This window comes from Geotrypetes seraphini, chromosome 2 (genome assembly GCF_902459505.1).
Source record: "Geotrypetes seraphini chromosome 2, aGeoSer1.1, whole genome shotgun sequence".
Lineage (NCBI taxonomy): Eukaryota > Metazoa > Chordata > Amphibia > Gymnophiona > Dermophiidae > Geotrypetes > Geotrypetes seraphini.
Window position 1 is genome coordinate 264,148,212 of NC_047085.1, and position 19,529 is coordinate 264,167,740.

At 43.8% G+C, this 19,529-nt stretch overlaps 1 protein-coding gene across 1 annotated transcript in view; it reads left to right on the forward strand.

Moving 5' to 3' along the window:
* Positions 1-19,529, forward strand: part of BAIAP2L2 (BAR/IMD domain containing adaptor protein 2 like 2) — a 119,890-nt gene continuing 100,361 nt past the window's right edge. Inside the window, exons 1-3 of the mRNA XM_033932831.1 lie at positions 1-51; positions 6,121-6,196; positions 11,998-12,084. Coding sequence (XP_033788722.1) covers positions 1-51; positions 6,121-6,196; positions 11,998-12,084 — 214 coding nt within the window. The remainder of the gene's footprint in view (positions 52-6,120; positions 6,197-11,997; positions 12,085-19,529) is intronic.

A 19,529-nucleotide genomic window follows, 5' to 3' on the forward strand; every position in this document is an offset into this window, starting at 1 on the left:
ATGGCCCACCAAATGGATCAATTTTACAGTTCTACCATCAGCATTTATAAGGTGAGTGTCTGTTTCAGAGTCTGTGTCCCTGAAAGCCTGACAGCTCAACGAACCTGTCATCCGGTCCACAATGGCTTTTGAGACCTCCTGGCAAGCTGTAATCATTGGGCTTTATTCTCTGCTAGCAAATTGCACAGATAGCACTGTTACAGGGAGATGGGAACGCCATCCATCCTAAGGAGGCAAGGCAAGAACAGATGACTTCTGAAAGAAAAAGGCCTCCTCACTCTGAAATTCTTATTGTAGATTAGTAAACAGGAATAGATCAACTGTGTGAAATCAAATACAAATTGTTTTTTGAAGTGTTTTTCTCCCCTTTGATGTATGTTGGTATATACTGTATATTAAGGTTGCACAGTTAGTATATACCATTATATTAAGACTGATCCTTTTACGCTCTTTAAGGTTTGGACAATTCCCTGGAGGAAAAGTCCATAGTATTTTATTGTGACAGACATGGGGGAAGCCACTGCTTGCCCTGGAATGTTTCTACTATTTGGGGTTTTGTCAGGTACTACTGACTTGAGTTGACCACGTTGAAGATGGGCTACTGGGCTAGATGGACCATTGGTATGACCAAGTAAGGCTATTCTTCTGTTCTTATCTCATGTTCCACTGTAGTAGGACTGTTTTGTTTCTGGTAATGATGTGAACAAACACACATATTCCCTACTTTCTATTCTTGTATTTGATTACTGAAAGAAATGAATTATTTCACAATTTTTACAAGTGCGCTGGGATTAGCCATTCCTCGAACCTTAGGCATGGATGGCTTTGGAGGTGCTGCTGTTCTCTGTAGCATAAGATTTTCACAGGATCACCTGGATGGACCCAAGAGCGATGGAAGCATTTTACTTTGACGAGTGGGTGCTGAAAAGTTCTCAGCCCAAACAACCAACTGCCTAAATTCTGAGCGTTATGCCACTGATGCTGAAAAGCGTGTTCTCTTATTTCATCAAGTACCAATTTGCAGAAACGAAATTCCATGTTTTTACATTGTTTGAGGTCATTGATTGAACCATATCCACATCATTCTCTTGGTTGGGCTGAGAACTTTTCAGCACCCACTCGATCACAATGAAAGAATAAGACAACTTCCATGATATAAGACGCTGAATGTACTCTACCCCCATTAGACTTCAGTGCCCCAATGCCATGTACTCTAACTCTCTGTGCCATGTTTACCTTGGGTCTTCGGATCATGTGTGTTAATCTAGCAGGCCATAATTTAAAAAAAAAAAAAAAGGATATGTGAAAGACTAATAGTGTACAAGTGATCTCATTACTTTATTTTAAGTCAGTAGGATAGTTGTAATACCTGTATATGTCCCATTATCTTGTAACACTTTGTTTTTGAGAATGCAACCATCCCAAATTTAATTGTGTACAGTTGTTAAAAATGTTAAATAGAATGTGTGTAACCCAGGAATAGGACATAGAGACATGAGATAGAGAGGTTTGTTGTTTGGTTTTGTTTTTTTAATTACCTAATAATATCCAAAAGAGTGTTTCTCTGGAAATCCTTCTAATCTTATGCTATTTCCATTATAATGATTGAAGATCTGCCCAGTAACCCAGAGCCAGGTGGGAGATTTGAACCAGTCCTGGATTTCTCATAGGTTCATCCTGTTGCATTATGGGACCTGTTTTTATTTATTCATTTATTTGGTTTTATATCCCATCCTTTCTGAACTCAGAATGGGTTACAGTTTACATTCATGTAGCACTACATAAGGTTACTCTCTGACTAATGCATGGGATAGTGACTAGACAATTTGACAAGATTACATAAAGGGTTTCTTTAAATATTGCATGACTTTGGAGAGGTCCAGGATAGGGTCAGACTTTAGAATCCAGTAAGCAATATTGTTAAGGCAAATAGTATGGGAGAAGCATTTTCATGATACTGTCTGGCCACATAAGTTATACTAAGAATTATCAAATCTAGCATAGGCGTGACATATGATCATGTCACCCTGTTGAACAGATTGTACATCTTCTAGTATCTAATGACCAGGGGTGGGCAACTCTGGTTCTCAAAGGCCGGAATCCAGTCGGGTTTTCAGGATTTCCCCAATGAATATGCATTGAAAGCAGAGCATGTAAATGGATCTCATGCATATTCATTGGGGAAATCCTGAAAACCTGACTGGATTCTGGCCCTTGAGGACCGGAGTTGCCCACATTCTAATCATAAGCTGCGGTCCATGGAGAATTCCATGAAGGCAGCATGAAGAGATAGGGTGGGGGTAGTTCAAGGTGAGTATTTATGGCTAGGCACAGAGGTAGGTTTTTATTGCTTTCCTGAAGTTTAGAAGTCCGTTAAGGGCTCTGATGTGTGGAGGTAGTGTGCTGAATCGGGGACTACAACTACCACACTGCTTTGATCTAAAACAGGACTGACCAAAGACTCCCACCTGAGACCGGGTAATATGGCAGCTCTGTTGCTATAATGCAGGGGTTCTCAACCCAGTCCATGGGACATACCTAGCCAGTCAGATTATCTATATACCCTGTAATCCCTTTCTCCTTCAAGAAGTCATCCAAGCCCTTTTTGAAACCCATTATTGTACTCTGTCCTATCACCTCTCCTGGAAGCGCATTCCAGGTGTCCACCACCCTCTGAGTGAAGAAGTACTTCCGAGCATTTGTCTTGAATCTGTCTCCTTTCAGTTTTTCTGAGTGCCCTCTTGTTTTTGATGTCCCTGCTAGCCTGAAGAATCTGTCCCTCTCTACCTTATCTATACCTTTCATGATTTTATAGGTCTCTATAATGTCCCCTCTAAGTCTCCGTTTTTCCAGGGTGAAGAGCCCCAGCCTCTCCAGCCTTTCGGTATAAGCAAGGTTTTCCATGTCCTTAATCATTTTTGTTGCTCTTCTCTGGACCCTCTCGAGCATCACCATATCCTTAAGGGCGGCGACCAGAATTGGACACAGTACTCCAGATGTGGGCGCACCATCGCTCGATACAGCGGCAGGATAACTTCCTTCGTTCTGGTGGTGATGCCTTTTTTGATAATACCCAACATTTTGTTTGCCTTTTTTGAGGCCGCTGCACATTGTGCCGCTGGCTTCATTGTTGTATCCACCAATACCACCAAGTCTTTTTCAAAGTTGCCTTCCCCCAATACCCTCCCTCCCATCATATAGCTGTACATCGGGTTCCCTTTCCCTGTGTGCAAGACTTTATATTTCTCTACACTGAAGCTCATCTGCCATCTATTTGCCCACTCACCCAGCTTGTTCAGGTCACTCTGTAGATCTTTGCATTCCTCAATAGTTCTGACCCTACTGGAGAGCTTTGTGTCGTCCGTGAATTTTATAACTTCGCACTTCGTCCCTGTTTCCAGGTCATTAATGAATATATTGAACAGCAACGGTCCCAGCACTGACCCCTGTGGGACACCACTCGTGACCCCTTTCCAGCCAGAGTAATGTCCCTTTACTCCTACCCTCTGTTTCCTGTCCGCCAGCCAATTTTTGACCCATCTGTGTACGTCCCCTTCCACCCCGTGGCTCCACAGCTTCTTTAGTAGGCGCTCGTGGGATATCTTGTCAAAAGCTTTTTGGAAATCCAGATATACGATGTCTATAGGGTCACCTTTGTACAGTTGTTTGCTTATCCCCTCAAAGAAATGCAGTAGGTTCGTTTGGCATGATCTTCCTTTACAGAAACCATGCTGGCTTGTTCTCAACAGATTATTTCTTTCTATGTACTCACTGATACTTTCCTTGATCGTTGATTCAGCCATCTTCCCCGGAACTGAGGTTAAGCTCACTGGTCTGTAGTTCCCCGGGTCCCCTCTCGATCCTTTTTTGAAGATAGGCGTAACATTTGCTATCCTCCAGTCCTCCAGGATTACCCCTGTTCTCAAGGATAGATTACAAATCTGTCGCAGTAACTCTGCTGTTTCGTCTCTGAGCTCTTTCAATATTCTTGGGTGGATTCCATCTGGGCCTGGAGATTTTTCAGTTTTTAATCTATCTATCTGCTTGAGCACATCTTTGTGGCTGACCTCCAAGTATGATAATTTTCCCTCTTGATCCCCCTTGAAGATATTTTCCGGTTCAGGCATGTTGGATGTGTCTTCTCTTGTAAAGACCGATGAGAAGAATGTGTTTAGTCTATCAGCCACCTCATTTTCCTCCTTCATCACTCCCTTCCTATCTCCCTCATCCAAAGGTCCCACCTCCTCCCTTGCCGACTGCTTTCCTTTCACATTTCGGAAGAATGGTTTAAAATTTCGTGCTTCCTTGGCTAGTCTCTCTTCGTATGCTTTCTTTGCGTTTCTGACCACTCGGTGACATTCTTTTTGCTGCTTCCTGTGCTCCTTCCAGTTTTCGTCAGTTTTGTCCTTTTTCCACTTCCGAAATGATTTTTTCTTGTCTCCTATCACTTTTTTTACTTCATTGGTTATCCATGCTGGATTTTTTGTATGATTCTTCTTGCATCCTTTCCTAAATCTGGGTATATACAGGTTTTGCACCACGTTAACTGTGTCTTTGAATAAAGACCAGGCTGGCTCCACAGTCCGAGCTTTCTTGGTGCTGTTTCTGAGTTTCTTCCTCACCATTTGTCTCATGGCATCATAGTTCCCTTTCTTGAAGGACATTTAACCAGCAGGTTTTCAGGATACCCACAATGAATATGCATGAGATAGATTTGCATACAATAGAGGTGATCCATGCAAATGTATCTCATACATATTCATTGTGGGTATCCTGAAAACCTGCTGGTTAAATGTTCTTAGGACTGGGTTGAGAACCACTGCTATAGTGTCAGAAAATGTCACCCAGCCATGGGTGGAAAGTGATTATGCAAAACAAAAGTCTCCTTTAGACTAGAGGCAAGTAAATGCAAGTTTATCATATGTGAAGAGGCAAAGGAGGAAAAAATATATGAAGTTCCAGAAGTAGGCTTCTCCAAGTTTAGTCCTCAAGGACCACAAACAGGCCAGATTTTTAGGGTATCCCTAATGAATATGTATTTATTAACCCACTTGTAAAGTCTTTTCAATAGCTCTACCTTAATACATAAACAAAATACACAAACAAGAGCTATACGTCACATTACTTTTTATGACTATAAATAATTCATCATTTATTATAATTATATAGCACCATCAATATCTTTAAACCATATTAGACCATGATTTCATACAATACATACACACAATCAATCTCCCAAACAGTGAAGCCCTCCCATTCTATCCAACACATTAAATAAGTTAAAATTCATGAAAACACTGTGTTCAGTGCCCAATCTTCTTATCTGTCTCAGTTCTCAATCGTTTATCTTCTTCATGCCATTGTTCAGTGGATTTGCCTCCCCATTCATTTAGGACTTGATCTTTGAAAACATTTTAGCTCTGTGTTTCGCCCTAAGGCATCATCAGGAGCTTAAGGCTGAAACTGGCTCCACTTCATCACAATTTCTGACATTTCATCATATATTGTTTGCTGGCAACCACCAGTAACGAGAACTCTAAATCAGGATCTGTCTCCAACTCAAACGCTGCAGTTGAATTTTACCAGTGTTTGAGCTGGAGAAAGATCCTGATTGGGGTGTCTCTTGCTGAGGTGATAAGCCATCTACCATCCTACAGTTAAGGGATAATTCTAAAAAGAAGGTGCCAACATTTAGGTCCCAAAAACATTCACAAATGATCAAAATACTGACAGCGCATGTGTGTATGTACATGCCAATAGGTTATTCTAGCAAATTCACACTTAAATATAGATGGTGCATAATTTGTAGGTGAATATACTCATGGATAGAGTCTAGGTAAAGTATGTGTGGGGCACACAGTCTCGTGCATATTTCGCGCATTGTATAGCTCTGTGGCCAATGTAAGCAGATAACACTTCTATTACACATAGGTATTTCACCTGTTATGCTAATGTTCTATAAAGGCAGATAGGTAACTACTTTCCTTTACAGAATAGGCTCCAGGGAGGTGGACCTTTATAGAATTGCCCTCTAAATGCTAATATTTAGCTGCAAATACAATAAAACCAATAATACAATGTAAAAAAAAAAATAACAATACTGTATTATGTTTGCCACAGAACATTCTGGATCAATTTAACCCAGCTTTGGAGAACTTGGTGTACCTGGGAAATAACTACCTGCAGGCATTAAATGGTAAGCAACCTTTTCCAGCTTTCTTTCCTGGCCTACGTGTACTTTCTCTTTCCCTCCCAGTGACAGCAGACAAATCTCAAGCCAGGAATAGAATCTAAGGGGCTCATAATCGAAATGAAAATACATCTAAACACCCACCTAAATCGATACTTGGATGATCAAAAAGACAAGTTGGCCAAGTGCCGATAATCGAAAAGGGTTTTAGACATATCTAAAAGCAGCTTATGCTTTTTCACTGCTGCTGTGTGCCCAGAATGAAAAGGGGCATTTTTCGTGGAGTGGTTAGGACGGGAGGTAGGCGGGATGTGGGTCAACCTAGACTTTGTTGTCCTGCAGCGATAATCAAAAGTTTAACAGGTTGCCTGGACAGAACTTATATGTTTTGACTTAGACCAAGTCAAAAAAGGTATAAGTTCTGGATCGCGGCTGCCACAATCAGCTCAGCGGCCCAGGCAACCTGTCCCCCACCGCCTGCAGCCCCCCTGTAAAGATCATGGAAGGAGGGATGCCCATTCACTCCTGCCCACACCTGCCGTGACCCCCCCCCCCCCCGAATGTTCTCTGGCAGGAGATATGCCCAAGCTCTCCCGCTGAACCCCCCCCCAAAAGGTTTGCCAGCAGGAGAGCTGTCCAATCCCTCCTGCCAGACACCCCCAACCGGACCCCACCCAGACCCCCTCTAACCTTGCTTAAATGGATGGACGGATGGGTCCTTCCTGCATCCAGCTGGCATCTTCACTGGAATGGCAGACCTGCCCCTTCCCTGTGCATCTTGGGATGCACCAGTGAGGGGCCTAAGGCCCTGATTAGCCTAGGTGCTTAAGGCCCCTCCTGGGCCAACCAGAATCTTAGGTCCATCTCCCAGGGCATTATGGGATGCGCTGGGAGTGGCCTTCCGACTGGCTAGATCCCCTAGGCCCCTCCTATGGAGTCGTGGCAGGTTCTGGCAGGAGGGACTGGGCATTCCTCCTGCCATGATTGTTGCGGGGGTGGGGGGTGGGAAACAGTTCCATGATTCTCTAACCAGCGCTTATGACAGATGCCAGTTAAAAAATCGTGGTTTTAGGTGAAGGTCTGGTCCCTCCTATGGGAGGTGGCCTAAGGGATCTGGCCAATCGGAATCTTAGGCTACTCCCAGCGCATCTCAGAATGCACTGGAAGACTGGCCTAAGATTCCGTTTGGCCCAGGTGTCTAAGGCTCCTCCCGGAGCATCCCAAGATGCACCAGAAAGGGGCAGGCCCACTATTCCAGTGAAGGAGGGCCTGCCAGCCGGACGCAGAAAGGACACATCAGGCTGGCTGGCCATCTAAACAAGGTTAGAGTCCAGGTGGGGGTGGGTTTGGGGGGTGTCAAGTGGAGACCTGACACTACACGGGGCTCATTAGAGTACTGTTCCCCTTTCTGGTGATAACTTACTGCACTGGGAAGGTGAGGCAGAGCCCAGTGTTCTTTTTTTAGCTGATGGAGGGAGGCGTTTGATTTAATTTAAAACATTTTTGGACCTTTTGAGTAATCAGCATACCAGGATATAGGGTTGCCACATGGTCCCAGCTTTTCAGGAGAGCATTTGCCACACCGCCTGCTTTTCTTAGAAAATGCAAAATTACAGCACAAGTCTCTGCAGTGCAATGGGGTAAAACCAGGACTGGAGCAACCTGTTCTGAAAAGCTGTGTCAGATGATAAAATTAGTAAGGTATTTAAAAATTTAAGTGACTTTTGTGCCATGAGCAATGGTCCAAAGGGTCCTTTGCTCACTTTCATCCATCAACTTAGAGTATATGGATATATTGGGGCAAAAATCAGATGGTCCCTGATGATCCACTTGGTCCCTGATAGTCCACTTCATACTTTGCCAGGGATGAAAGGTGGAAGAAGCACAGCCATAGGCTGCCAGAGGAAATCTAGAATAAGCATTAGATATTTTTCACTCTCTTGCAGAGGTCTGGAATCCTCTATAATAAAATCCTTACCTGCACATGTGCAGTTGAAACGGCGTGATCCCTGCCACCGTGATTTCTACCTCCGTGCCAAATTCGATTTCAGGCGCATGGGACAGCTTGCGATGGCTTGCAGCGATTTGAGCGGTGGTGGCAGTTTGACTCCTGCGCTGCCACTGCCGGGACGCCTCTTCTCACCCCCGTGACCTTTGACCGACGACCTTGGCCTGCAACGGAACTGCTTTTTTGTTTTGTTTTGGGGGGCTGCTTCTGGATTTCACGCTCGCTCTTTCAAGTGACCTTCGGGCCGCCATCATATCGTGGGACTCAGATCGCTCAGTGTACCCGGAACCTCTGCTGTGCACCCCTGATGTGCAGGAGACCGGCCTCCCCAACCCAGCCGCCATTGCCACCACGCTTTTCTACTATCTGGTTGACCTGCCAGTCACCCTCCTCTATGAGTGGATTGAGCGCCAGCATTCAAGGCACAAGTTTTATTACTATCATCGGAGAAAGGCTGCTGCTGGACAGGGGGGAGATAAAACGAAGGGAGAAGGGCTGCTGCTGGACAGGGGGAGCAGGGAAGGGGTGCTGCTGATCAGGGGGGGAGGTAAAAGGAAGGGAGAAGGGCTGCTGCTGGACAGGGGGAGCAGTGAAGGGGTGCTGCTGGAAAGGGGGGAGATAAAATGAAGGGAGAAGGGCTGCTGCTGGACAAGGGGGAGCAGGGAAGAGGTGCTGCTGGACACGGGGTAAGTAAAACGAAGGGAGAAGGGCTACTGCTGGACAGGAGGAGCAGGCAAGAGATGGTGGTGGACAGCTGAGGAAAGAAAGAGACAGAAAGAAAGACAGACAGACAACGGCCAAGGAGAGAGAGAGGCAGAAAGAAAGAAAGACAGACAGAAAGTGGCCAAGGAGAAAGAGAAAGAAAGAATGGAAGAAAGACAGACAAACACATGGTTCTAGCATCCGTTAATGTAACGGGCTTAAAGACTAGTTTCTGAATAGTCCCATAATTACTGTATGATGCCATGAGGTAAACTGTGCTAAAAAGTTGAGTTCAAAGGTGAAGTGCTGAAACTTAGGAGGATAGAAATAGAAACAATTTATGCAAGCTGGCTTTGTGGCTCCATGACACATTTGGCACTTTGCCATGTGTGATACTGAGGCTCGGTTTGTAGAAACGCAGAAAATGAGGGCTGATACTACTATTTATCACTTATATAGCACTGAAAGGCATACGCAGTGCTGTACATTTTGACATTTAATAGACGGTCTCTGCTCAGAAGAGCTTACAATCTAACTTGGATGGACAGACAAACATGACATATAGGGATGGGGATGCAGAACCTAAGGTGAGAGGAGTTAGGCATTGAAACACTTTCGAAGAGGTGGGCTTTTAACTGGGCCTTGAACACTGCCATAGACAGAGCTCTGAGTGGCTTACAATCTAATTATAGGTAGAAATAGAGAGACAGGCAGAGTGGGGAGGGTTAGGGGTTCATAACTACAAAGTTTAATAGGATTGTAAGTGGTCAACACATGAGTGTGTGTGTGGGGGGGAGCTGTGCTATCCAGGCCAACCCTTTCATATTGTTAACAATAAAGGAAGCCATATCAAGTGTATGCGTGATTGAATACAAATGTTTTAAGATCAGTTTTGAATTTTAGCGATGATTGTAATCTAAGGTGCTTCAGTAGCAGGTCCCAGAGCTCAGGGCCCTGGACTGAGTGTTGGATATGATTGTCAGCGAAGGTACAAGCAAGCATTTTTGCTGTAATGATCTGGGCATTCTGGACAGACAATAGATTGTAAATAAATACCATACAGGCTATCCAGTCTGCCCATCCACACCAACCATTAAGGTCTACAATTCTTGCTGTCCCTCAGACATCCTCTTTGTTGAAGTCTGGCTTCTGCTTCTCAATTTGGCCAACCCTGGGGATATAAATAGACAGAATTCAAGCCCTGCTCCCACGTACTGGGCAGAAAGGGGTCTTGGGCATCACCCAACAACCGAGCTGCTAAATTACTCACCTCTGAGAGGGATATTTAGGGCTACTTCTAGATTTGACAACCCATCTTGGTGCATTATGGGACCAGCTCTACTCATTCACTGCTTTAGGACATAAGTTCAAAACCAGGATTGGACAAAAGTCTCCCTCCTGGAACTGGGTAATTGACGGCCTCAGCTCTTTAACAGTGACACTTAGGGGGGGGAATTTTATAAATGGCGCTCAAAATTCTGCACTGGAAAAAATTGGCGCTAAACGTGATTCTATGAAGTGCATGCCCTTTATAGAATCACGCTGAGAGCTGATTTCCACGCCTATCTATAGGTGTCATATTTACGCCTATTGAACAACCTGATATAAATATTGGCACCCAAGTAAGGCATCGACACCTTATTCTATAACTAAGTGCGCAACCTTTTGGAATTCCCCTGACATGCCCATGGCCTTTCCCTCTTTTGAGTTATGTGTTAGCAAAGTTAGGCACCATGCCTTACAGAACAGCATGCAGCCAAATGCCCGTGCCAATTAACTTCAATAATTAGTGGTTAGCTCCCAATTACTGATAGTTAAGAGTTTGTTAATTAATTGGTGTTCACAAATCTGGGTGCCATATATAGAATCTAAAGGTTAGAGTCTGGGCTCAGGGAGCTCATATTCTGGATTTGAGAGGGAGGTGCATTCTGTGGACCCCAGCGAAAGACCTGCTGTAGTATCGCTCCATGGTGTGGCCTCATCTGGAGTATTGCGTTCAATTCTGATCACCTTATCTCAAGAAAGATATGGCGGCACTAGAAAAGATTCAAAGAAGAGCAACCAAGATGATAAAGGGGATGGAACTTCTCTCGTATAAGGAAAGACTAATGCGGTTAGGGCTCTTCAGCTTGGAAAAGAGACGGCTGAGGAGAGATATGATTGAAGTCTACAAAATCCTGAGTGGAGTAGAACGGGTACAAGTGGATCGATTTTTCACTCCATCAAAAATTACAAAGACTAGGGGACACTCGATGAAGTTACAGGGAAATACTTTTAAAACCAATAGGAGGAAATATTTTTTCACTCAGAGAATAGTTTCAAGTTTTTATTTGTATTTGATGAACCGCTTATTCAAGTTACTAAGCGATTTACAGCTTCATAAAACAAGTTTATATAAGTAAGCACAATAACTTAAAACTAACAGTTTTGAGACATACACGAAACATGAAGGATAGAATGCATTGCCAGAGGTTGTGGTAAGAGCAGATAGCATAGCTGGTTTTAAGAAAGGTTTGGACAATTTCCTGGAGGAAAAGTCCATAGTCTGTTATTGAGAAAGACATATGGGAAGCCATTGCTTGCCCTGGATCAGTACCAGGGAATGTTGCTACTCTTTGGTTTTTTTGACAGGTACTACTGAGGATGGGCTATTGGGCTTGATGGACCATTGGTCTGACCCAGTAAGGCTATTATTAGTAATAACTGGGCTAGGTGTCGGTGAGGGGTAGTAAATAAAGAAACAACCTCAGCTAGTTCCAGACAAAAGCTCACAGTGCCTTAGCCCAAAGAAGCAGGAGGGAACTGCTGGGCTAAGAGGAAAAAAAGAAAGTTTATATCAGAGATGCAAATCTAAAGACCATCACCAATAATATCAATATAGCTCTATTGGAAATCATTAATTAAAATATATCATCTTCTGGGCATTACACACAGACATAATTTTATTGATCATGATTCAAAGTTATAAAGATAACCAGCAAATAAAATAGCATGGCAGGGATTTTGTTCTAATAGTCACTGTTTTTCTGCATTAGGGATACTTTTTTTTTTTTTTTTGCACTATTGAACTCTTCCTTTCTTCCTGCTTGTTTTCCAGCCTTATCCAAAGCTGCTGAAGTCTATTTTAATGCAATTAAGAAAATTGGGGAGGAGGCACTCCAGAGCGCCACTTCGCAGAGCCTCGGTAAGATGCATCACCACTGATCCAAAGCTGAAAAAACATACTCGCTGATATACTTCCTGTAGCTTACTAAATATAGCTACAGGATAATTAAAAACCCAAGGAGGTTTGCAGATCCGTAAAATTATAATTACCAGCTTCTGATTTTAGTTATATAGCATCTGCCTCTTCATTTGGCCTGTTGAGAAATGGGACTTTCCTCCAAAGCTACTTCGCTCACTAGTTGCTCAGCTTAGGAACAGTATGTAATCAATATTACGTGGTTGTTTGAATGTCCTTTTCATATGTTTGAGTCTTTTTCCATTTCAAATGGAGTTTCTTTTTTATCATTTTTTCTTTTGGTTTTTAATGTACATTGCCATGATTTGCTTTTTTATAAAAGGTGATTTAACAAATACAAATAAACATAGATGATGCCCTCTAAGGTGTCACACTGTTCAAGCAATATGCTTTCAATACCACACTGTCATATAATAATGTTTCAGACAACGTTAGGGTTCTAATCATGTGGAGAATTGGTGTTAAGCTTGAATATCCAACTTTGTAAATGCACATGAGTAGAGTCTCTTTAATTTGAAAGGAAACTCTGCAATGAGAGGATGTAGGATGAAGTTAAGAGGTGATAGGCTCCGGAGCAATCTAAGGAAATACTTTTTTACAGAAAGGATGGTAGATGCATGGAACAGTCTCTCAGAAGAGGTGGTGGAGACTGAGACTGTGTCTGAATTCAAAAGGGCCTGGGATAGGCACGTGGGATTTCTCGGAGAGAGAAAGAGGATGCGGATGGGCAGACTAGATGGGCCATTTGGCCTTTATCTGCCATCATGTTTCTATGTTTCTCAGCCCTCCATGTATATTGTCAGCCAGATCAATAAACACCGAAATTATGAACAAAATGGCCCACTGAAATATGCTGTAATGCGCTACCTTGATCATCTGTGAACTAAGGCAATTTACATATGGATCACATATAGTGCTCCTGCTAAGCTGTGTGTGCGTCTTCCATGTGTGTCTCTGCTAGCAGGGATGGTGCCTCAAAATTGCATTTCAGATATTAACAGGAGGACCCTCCTGATTGAAATTATGATTTATGGGTCATAGTGGCATAATAAGGGGGGGAGGGGTCCACCCCGGGTGCCGTCTTGGTGAGGGCGCTGGCACCTGTTCTCTCCGCCCTCCCGGTTCCTTCCTGACCCCCCATGCCATGCGTGCCCCTTCCTTCCCCCATACCTCTTTAATTTTTCCAGTGCAAGAAGCATCACAAACTTGTTGCTCATGTCGATGTCGGCTCTCTCTCTGACATTGCTTCTGGGTCCCGTGCCTAGAAAACGACATCAGGGGGACAGCTGACACTGATGCGGGCAGCAAGTTCGTAATGCTGCTCACGCTGGGAAAATGAAAGAGGTATGGGGGAAAGGAAGAGGCACATGCGGCGGGGAGGGCCGCCTCCGGCCCGGGCACCACTTACCCTCGCTAAGCCACTGATTGCTTCCACCAGCAGGAAGTTATGCAGAGAACTCTTGTGCAGATTGCATATTTGGCCTAAATCAATATAAGTGCCTTTTTTAGAAGTACACTTCCCCCTTCCCATTTGCGGTTTTGACACTCGCAATTTCACATATTTGTGATTTTTTTAGTATATCACATTGCCGCCTCTCTCCAGCCTTCCCCCCACCCCACCCCACCCCCGGCATCCTGGCCTTACCTGGTGGTCTAGTGGGCTTTCGGGGACGAGCGATCTTCCTATGCTCCTGCCCTGTGTAGATCGCCAATAGGAAATGGCTGCCGTGAGCTCTCATCGTAGTCTCAGACTACGGGAACTCACGGCAGTCATTTCCTATTGGTGATCTGCACGGGGCAGGAGCGTAGGAAGATCGCTTCTGTCCCGAAAGCCCACTAGACCATCAGGTAAGGCCAGGATGCCGGGGGGAAGGCGGGAGTGGGTCAGAGTTGGACGAGAAGATATATGCGATTTTTCCCTATTTGCAGTCCGGCTCTGCCCCTATTCCCCGCGAATACCGAGGGAAAAGTGTAGTGTGCAGCACTTACCTGTGCCCAGTGCCACTATTTAAGTGCCACATATGTAAATGCCATAAGATAAGAAGATTCGGTGGGGGTGTATTCTGGGTTTTGTGTGGGTGGCCCAAAAAAATTTGTGTTTATTCTTGATTTTGCAGGAGAGTGCATGTATATATATATTTTTTTTATGTTTGCATTGACTTTTGCTCTGCCTCCAAGTCACACATAAGTGTTAGGTAACTGCTAGTTTCAGCCAGGGCCTTGAAAATGTGATCTGGAGGTCACTTCTGCTTAACCTTCTGGGATTTTAAGTGACCTTAATAATTAAAAAATATGAATTTAGAAACTTATTTTGAAATATGGCATTTCTATGGCACTAAGCTATACTGCCTAAAGGATCCACAATCAAAAAAGTATGATAAATTAAATTGGAATAAATTAAAAGTGTGTAAAGTGCTCAGTACCCTCGCCTCCTGCAATTGAGTTGCAAGGATGAACAGCTGGGGCCATTATTGCATTGTTACTGTCCCTGGCCTTCCACATAGTTGGCATTATTCCTTAGGTACGCCACTGGGAATACTTCCTTATGAGGAAAGGCTTTTTAGCCTGGAGAAGAGAAGACTCAGGGGAGATAAGATAGAAGTCTATAAAATACTGAGTGGAGTGGAACAGGTAGATGTGAATCGCTTGTTTATGCTTTCCAAAAATACTAGGCCTAGGAGGCATGCAATGAAGCTACTAAGTAGTAGATTTAAAACAAACCAGAGAAAATATTTCTTTACTCAACATGTAATTAAACTCTAGAATTCATTGTTGGAGAATGTATTGAAAGCAGTTAGCTTAGTAGGGTTTAAAAAAACGTTTGGATAATTTCCTAAAACAAAAGTCCATAAGATGGACTTGAGTAAATCCACTGCTTATTTCCAGATAAACAGCATAAAATTTGTTTTTTTTCCCCCCCCCCCTTGGGATCTTGCCAGGTACTTGTGACCTGGGTTGGCCACTGTTGTCTGTCTCTGTAATGGAAACTCTTATGTTCATTTCTTATGTTCTTATATTCATTTTAAGAAATACACAGTAACTGGAGGACATCTGGTGAGTTAGTTTAGTTTGTACAAAAATTTGAGTTACTATTCTGGTTTTTCAGGGCAGAATACAATGAAACCTCTCAATGAGTAACCAAGGAGACAAATTAGCCTAGTATCGCATATCAGTCCTGACTGTGATTGATATTCAATTTGATTGTAATTAGCTGTGAAGTCTGAAACGTTTCCATAAAACCCTTAACAAATGTAAACCACTTAGACAACCTTTTATTGACAAGCAAGATATTAAATCTACTACTACTACTATTTATTATTTCTATAGTGCTGAAAGGCATACGCCGTGCTGTACATTTTAACATACAATAGACAGTCCCTGCTCTGAAGAGCTTACAATCTAATTTAGACAGGACATATCAGGGTTGGGGAGATTATGGTAGAGGAAATGATATAGTGGGTATAGGTATCTGACAGCAGTGAGTGGGAGTTAAGAGTTGAAAGCAATTTTTAAAAAGTGGGCTTTTAGCTTAGATTTGAATACTGCCAGGGATGGAGCACAACGCATTGATTCAGGCAGCCTGTTCCAGGCATACGGTGCTGCAAGAAAGAGGGATGGAGTCTGGAGTTGGCAGTGGAAGAGAAGGGTACAGATAAGAGGGGTTTGCCCGATGAACAGAGATCACGGAAAGGAGCATAGGGGGAGATAAGTGAAGAGAGATATTGGGGGGCTTCAGAGTGAATGCATTTGTAAGTCAGCAAGAGGAGTTTAAACTGTATTTGAAAATGGATGAGGAGCCATGAAGTGACTTGAGGAGAGGGGTAATGTGAGAAAAGCGGCTCTATGAGTCGTGCAGCAGAATTTTGAACGGATTGAAGAGGTGAGAGATGGGTGCGTGGGAGGCCTGAGAGAAGTACAATGCAGTAGTCTAAGCGCGAGGTGATGAGAGCATGGACAAGGGTTTTGGTAGTGTGTTCAGAAAGAAGAGGACAGATTTTGGTAATATTATAGAGGAGGAAGTGACAGGATTTGGCGGTTTGTTGGATCTGAGCAGAGGAGAGTGAGGAGTCAACGATCACCCCAAGGTCGTGAGCTGACGAGACAGGGAGGAGGATAGTGTTATCCATAGAATCCCAAATAAACTTGGGAGCAAGACATCAGGATTAGTGAGAGTTAGTAAGATAGCTTCACTCTGTGTGTACCTTAGCTAGATTTTCAAAGTGCATTTATGTGCATACTTTCACTTTGAAAACTACTGCAGGGAAATGGCGTGCTTACATTAACTACGTCTGCTCCGTAGCATGCCCACATTTTCAAGGTGAATTTGCTCATTGTGCTAGTGAGTGAGTGTTGAGTGCTGAGCCTTCACAGAACAGCCAAACCAGATATGGAACTTAAACAAGAATACTTCCCTCCCTCTACCGCTGATATTCAGTGTTACTGAGCTAGCCAGGAATGGTTCCCGGCTGACTAAGGGGAAGATTCTTAAATGTTGCGGCTCCTCCTGTAACGATTTCAAAAAGGCGAGTCATTCTTAAAAAACAGCACATACAAATGAGTTTGGCGGAGAGTCACGGAGTGTCACTAAATTTGCATGTGCCAATCGCTGGTGATAGCGATCGGCACATATACAGAATAAACACACACCCACAAAAAAAAAAAGACCCCCAAATTGAAGAGCGGCAGGAGGGAAGCAAGCACCCCCCAGCAGCAAGAGGGATGCTCACTCCCTTCCGCCTCCACCGTACCCCCAAAGAAACCCCTGTGCCTCTGATGCCCTCCACCACCCCTTACCTTGTTTACAAAGGCTAGCCAAAGGTATGCCTCCTACCTCGGCCATCAGGCCTAACTCTTCAAAATGGTGGCCTTCCCCTCCCTGTTGCATTCTGGGACTGCACAGGGGAGGGGCCTAAGACTCTGATTGACCCAGATGCCTAAGGCCCCTCTGGTTTGTTTTAAATCTACTACTACTACTACTACTACTACTATTACTATTAATTATTTCTAGAGTGCTACCAGATGTATGCAGCACTGTGCAGAGTCAAGAAGGAGATAGTCCCTGCTCAAAAGAGTTTACAATCTAAACAGATAAGACAAACAAACAGAATGCCAGCTTGGGGGATATAGTTAGGGGAGATGGTTAATCTTCTGGCTAGGGTGGTGAGTAGCTTCATCACATGCCCCCTAGTCCTAGTATTTTTGGAAAGAGTAAACAAGCGATTCACATCTACCCTTTCCACTCCACTCAATATTTGATAGACCTCTGTCATATCGCCCCTGAGCTGTCTGTTCTCCAAGCTATAGTTATAAGTGTGTTTCTGAAACTTACATGTACACATTTATTCTAAATCTATGGCTGGTGTAAGTAATGCTTGTGCCTAACATATAGGTGCATATTTTAATGGTTACGCTCGCATTCTATAAAGCAGTGGTTCCCAAACCTGGTCCTGGAGGCACCCCAGCAGGCCAGGTTTCCAGGATATCCACAATGAATATTCATGAGAGAGATTTGCATGCAGTGGAAGCAGTGCATACAAATTTCTATCAAGAATATTCATTGTGGAAATCCTGAAAACCCGACTGGCTGCGTTCCTCTAGGACCACATTTGGGAAGCACTGCTCTACAAAATAGGCTCCTACCTGGCATCCTATTTATAGACACCTAGTTATAGAATTATCCCCCCTCAAATTTTATCAAGCTTATCTTGAGCAGGAGTACATTTTTTGGTTGTAATGTAAACCTAACTTCATTTTTGTTTTTCAGAACAGGCTGATCCAGTTCTAGTTTTGCCCTATTTTATGCAGGGATGTGTAGTTCTGATTTCTTCAGTGCATGCCTTATGAAAAAAAAGACATTTCCCTGCATGCAGTGAGAGTAAACCCAGAACTGGATAAGCCTGTCCTGAAATTCTGAAGCCAGATGGCAACCCTAGGGGCTGCAGCTCTAATCTCTGAGGACTACAAACAGGTCTGGGTGTCAGTATTGATAACTTCATGAATCTCAACTGGGCAGAGTGGATAGGCCATTTTAGCCTTTTCTGACATCATTTACTATGCCAAACTACTCATGGGGTCTAGGACGATTCGTCGCGGCCATGTTAGCATGGCTGTTTTATTGCTGAATTGGTCACGATGAATTGTCTGACCTTTTGTGGGGGGCTATACTCCCCCAAAGAACGAGTGCCCCTCCCCCATCCTCTTGTAGGGGAGCTATGCCCCCCATGAAGGAATACTCCCACCCCCAAATTATGAGTGTCCCCCGGTATCCCCCCAAGGTAGGAGTGCACCCCCAGCCCACATACATGTTAAAAAGTTCACCAGTGCAAGCTGCAACTTCAACTCCCTACTCGTGCCAGACTCATCTCTCCTCTGATGTTATGTCCTGTTCCCACGATTAGGAAATGATATTAGGAGGAAGCCAAGGCTGGCCGAGCAGGGGCTGGAATATGCGCCAACAAACTTTTGAAGAGAGATGTGGGGGGGGGGGGGGGGGAGAGGAGGAAAGACACCAGTGGGGTGGGGGTGGGGTGGGGATGGAGATGAGAAGAGGCATCAGTGGGAGGTGAGGAGGGGGATGCAGAGAGGAGTAGAGGCACTGAGATTCATCGCAATTCATCATGGAACGGCCGTTTCATTGCAGCCATGTTGAAATGTCCCGCGATGAATCGGCCGTGATAAATCCGCTTATAGATATATTGGTATATGTTTCATTTGATATAAACACCAGATTGATCTATCCCAGGGGTGGGCAACCATGGACCTTGATGACCACAATCCAGCTGGCTTTCAAGATTTCCTCAATGGCTATGCATGAAATTGATTTGGTTGTACTGTTTTCATTGTATGCAAATGGATTTTATGCAAAGTCATTATGGAGGTCCACAACCCAGTCGAGTAGTTTCAAGATTTCATTAAAAGTTACAGTTTGGTGACCTAATGTCAGCTTAAACTTGTATTTTAGTTAAAGTTTATTTTCTGGTTTTATGAATTTGTGCACCGCCTAGAAGGCTGATTGGGCGGTATAAGAAATTTTAAATAAACTTGAAACTTGACTGTGGTTGCGCACCCTGATCTATTCCATATGTAGCCCTTGAGTGGGTCTCTTGTATGTTCCTAGTCTGGAAATCAAAACAAGGAAAGAGCGGAAACTGCAACTTATACTCTTTGCATGGATAAGAAGAGGACCTTTGTACTGCGATAACACGCCAGAGCTAGATAATAGTGCTTAAGTACTGTGTACTGCTCATCCACCTGAGCTCTACTGCAGATGAAGGAATATATAGCACAGGGATCTCAAAGTCCCTCCTTGAGGGCCGCAATCCAGTCGGGTTTTCAGGATTTCCCCAATGAACATGCATGAGATCTATGTGCATGCCCTGCTTTCAATG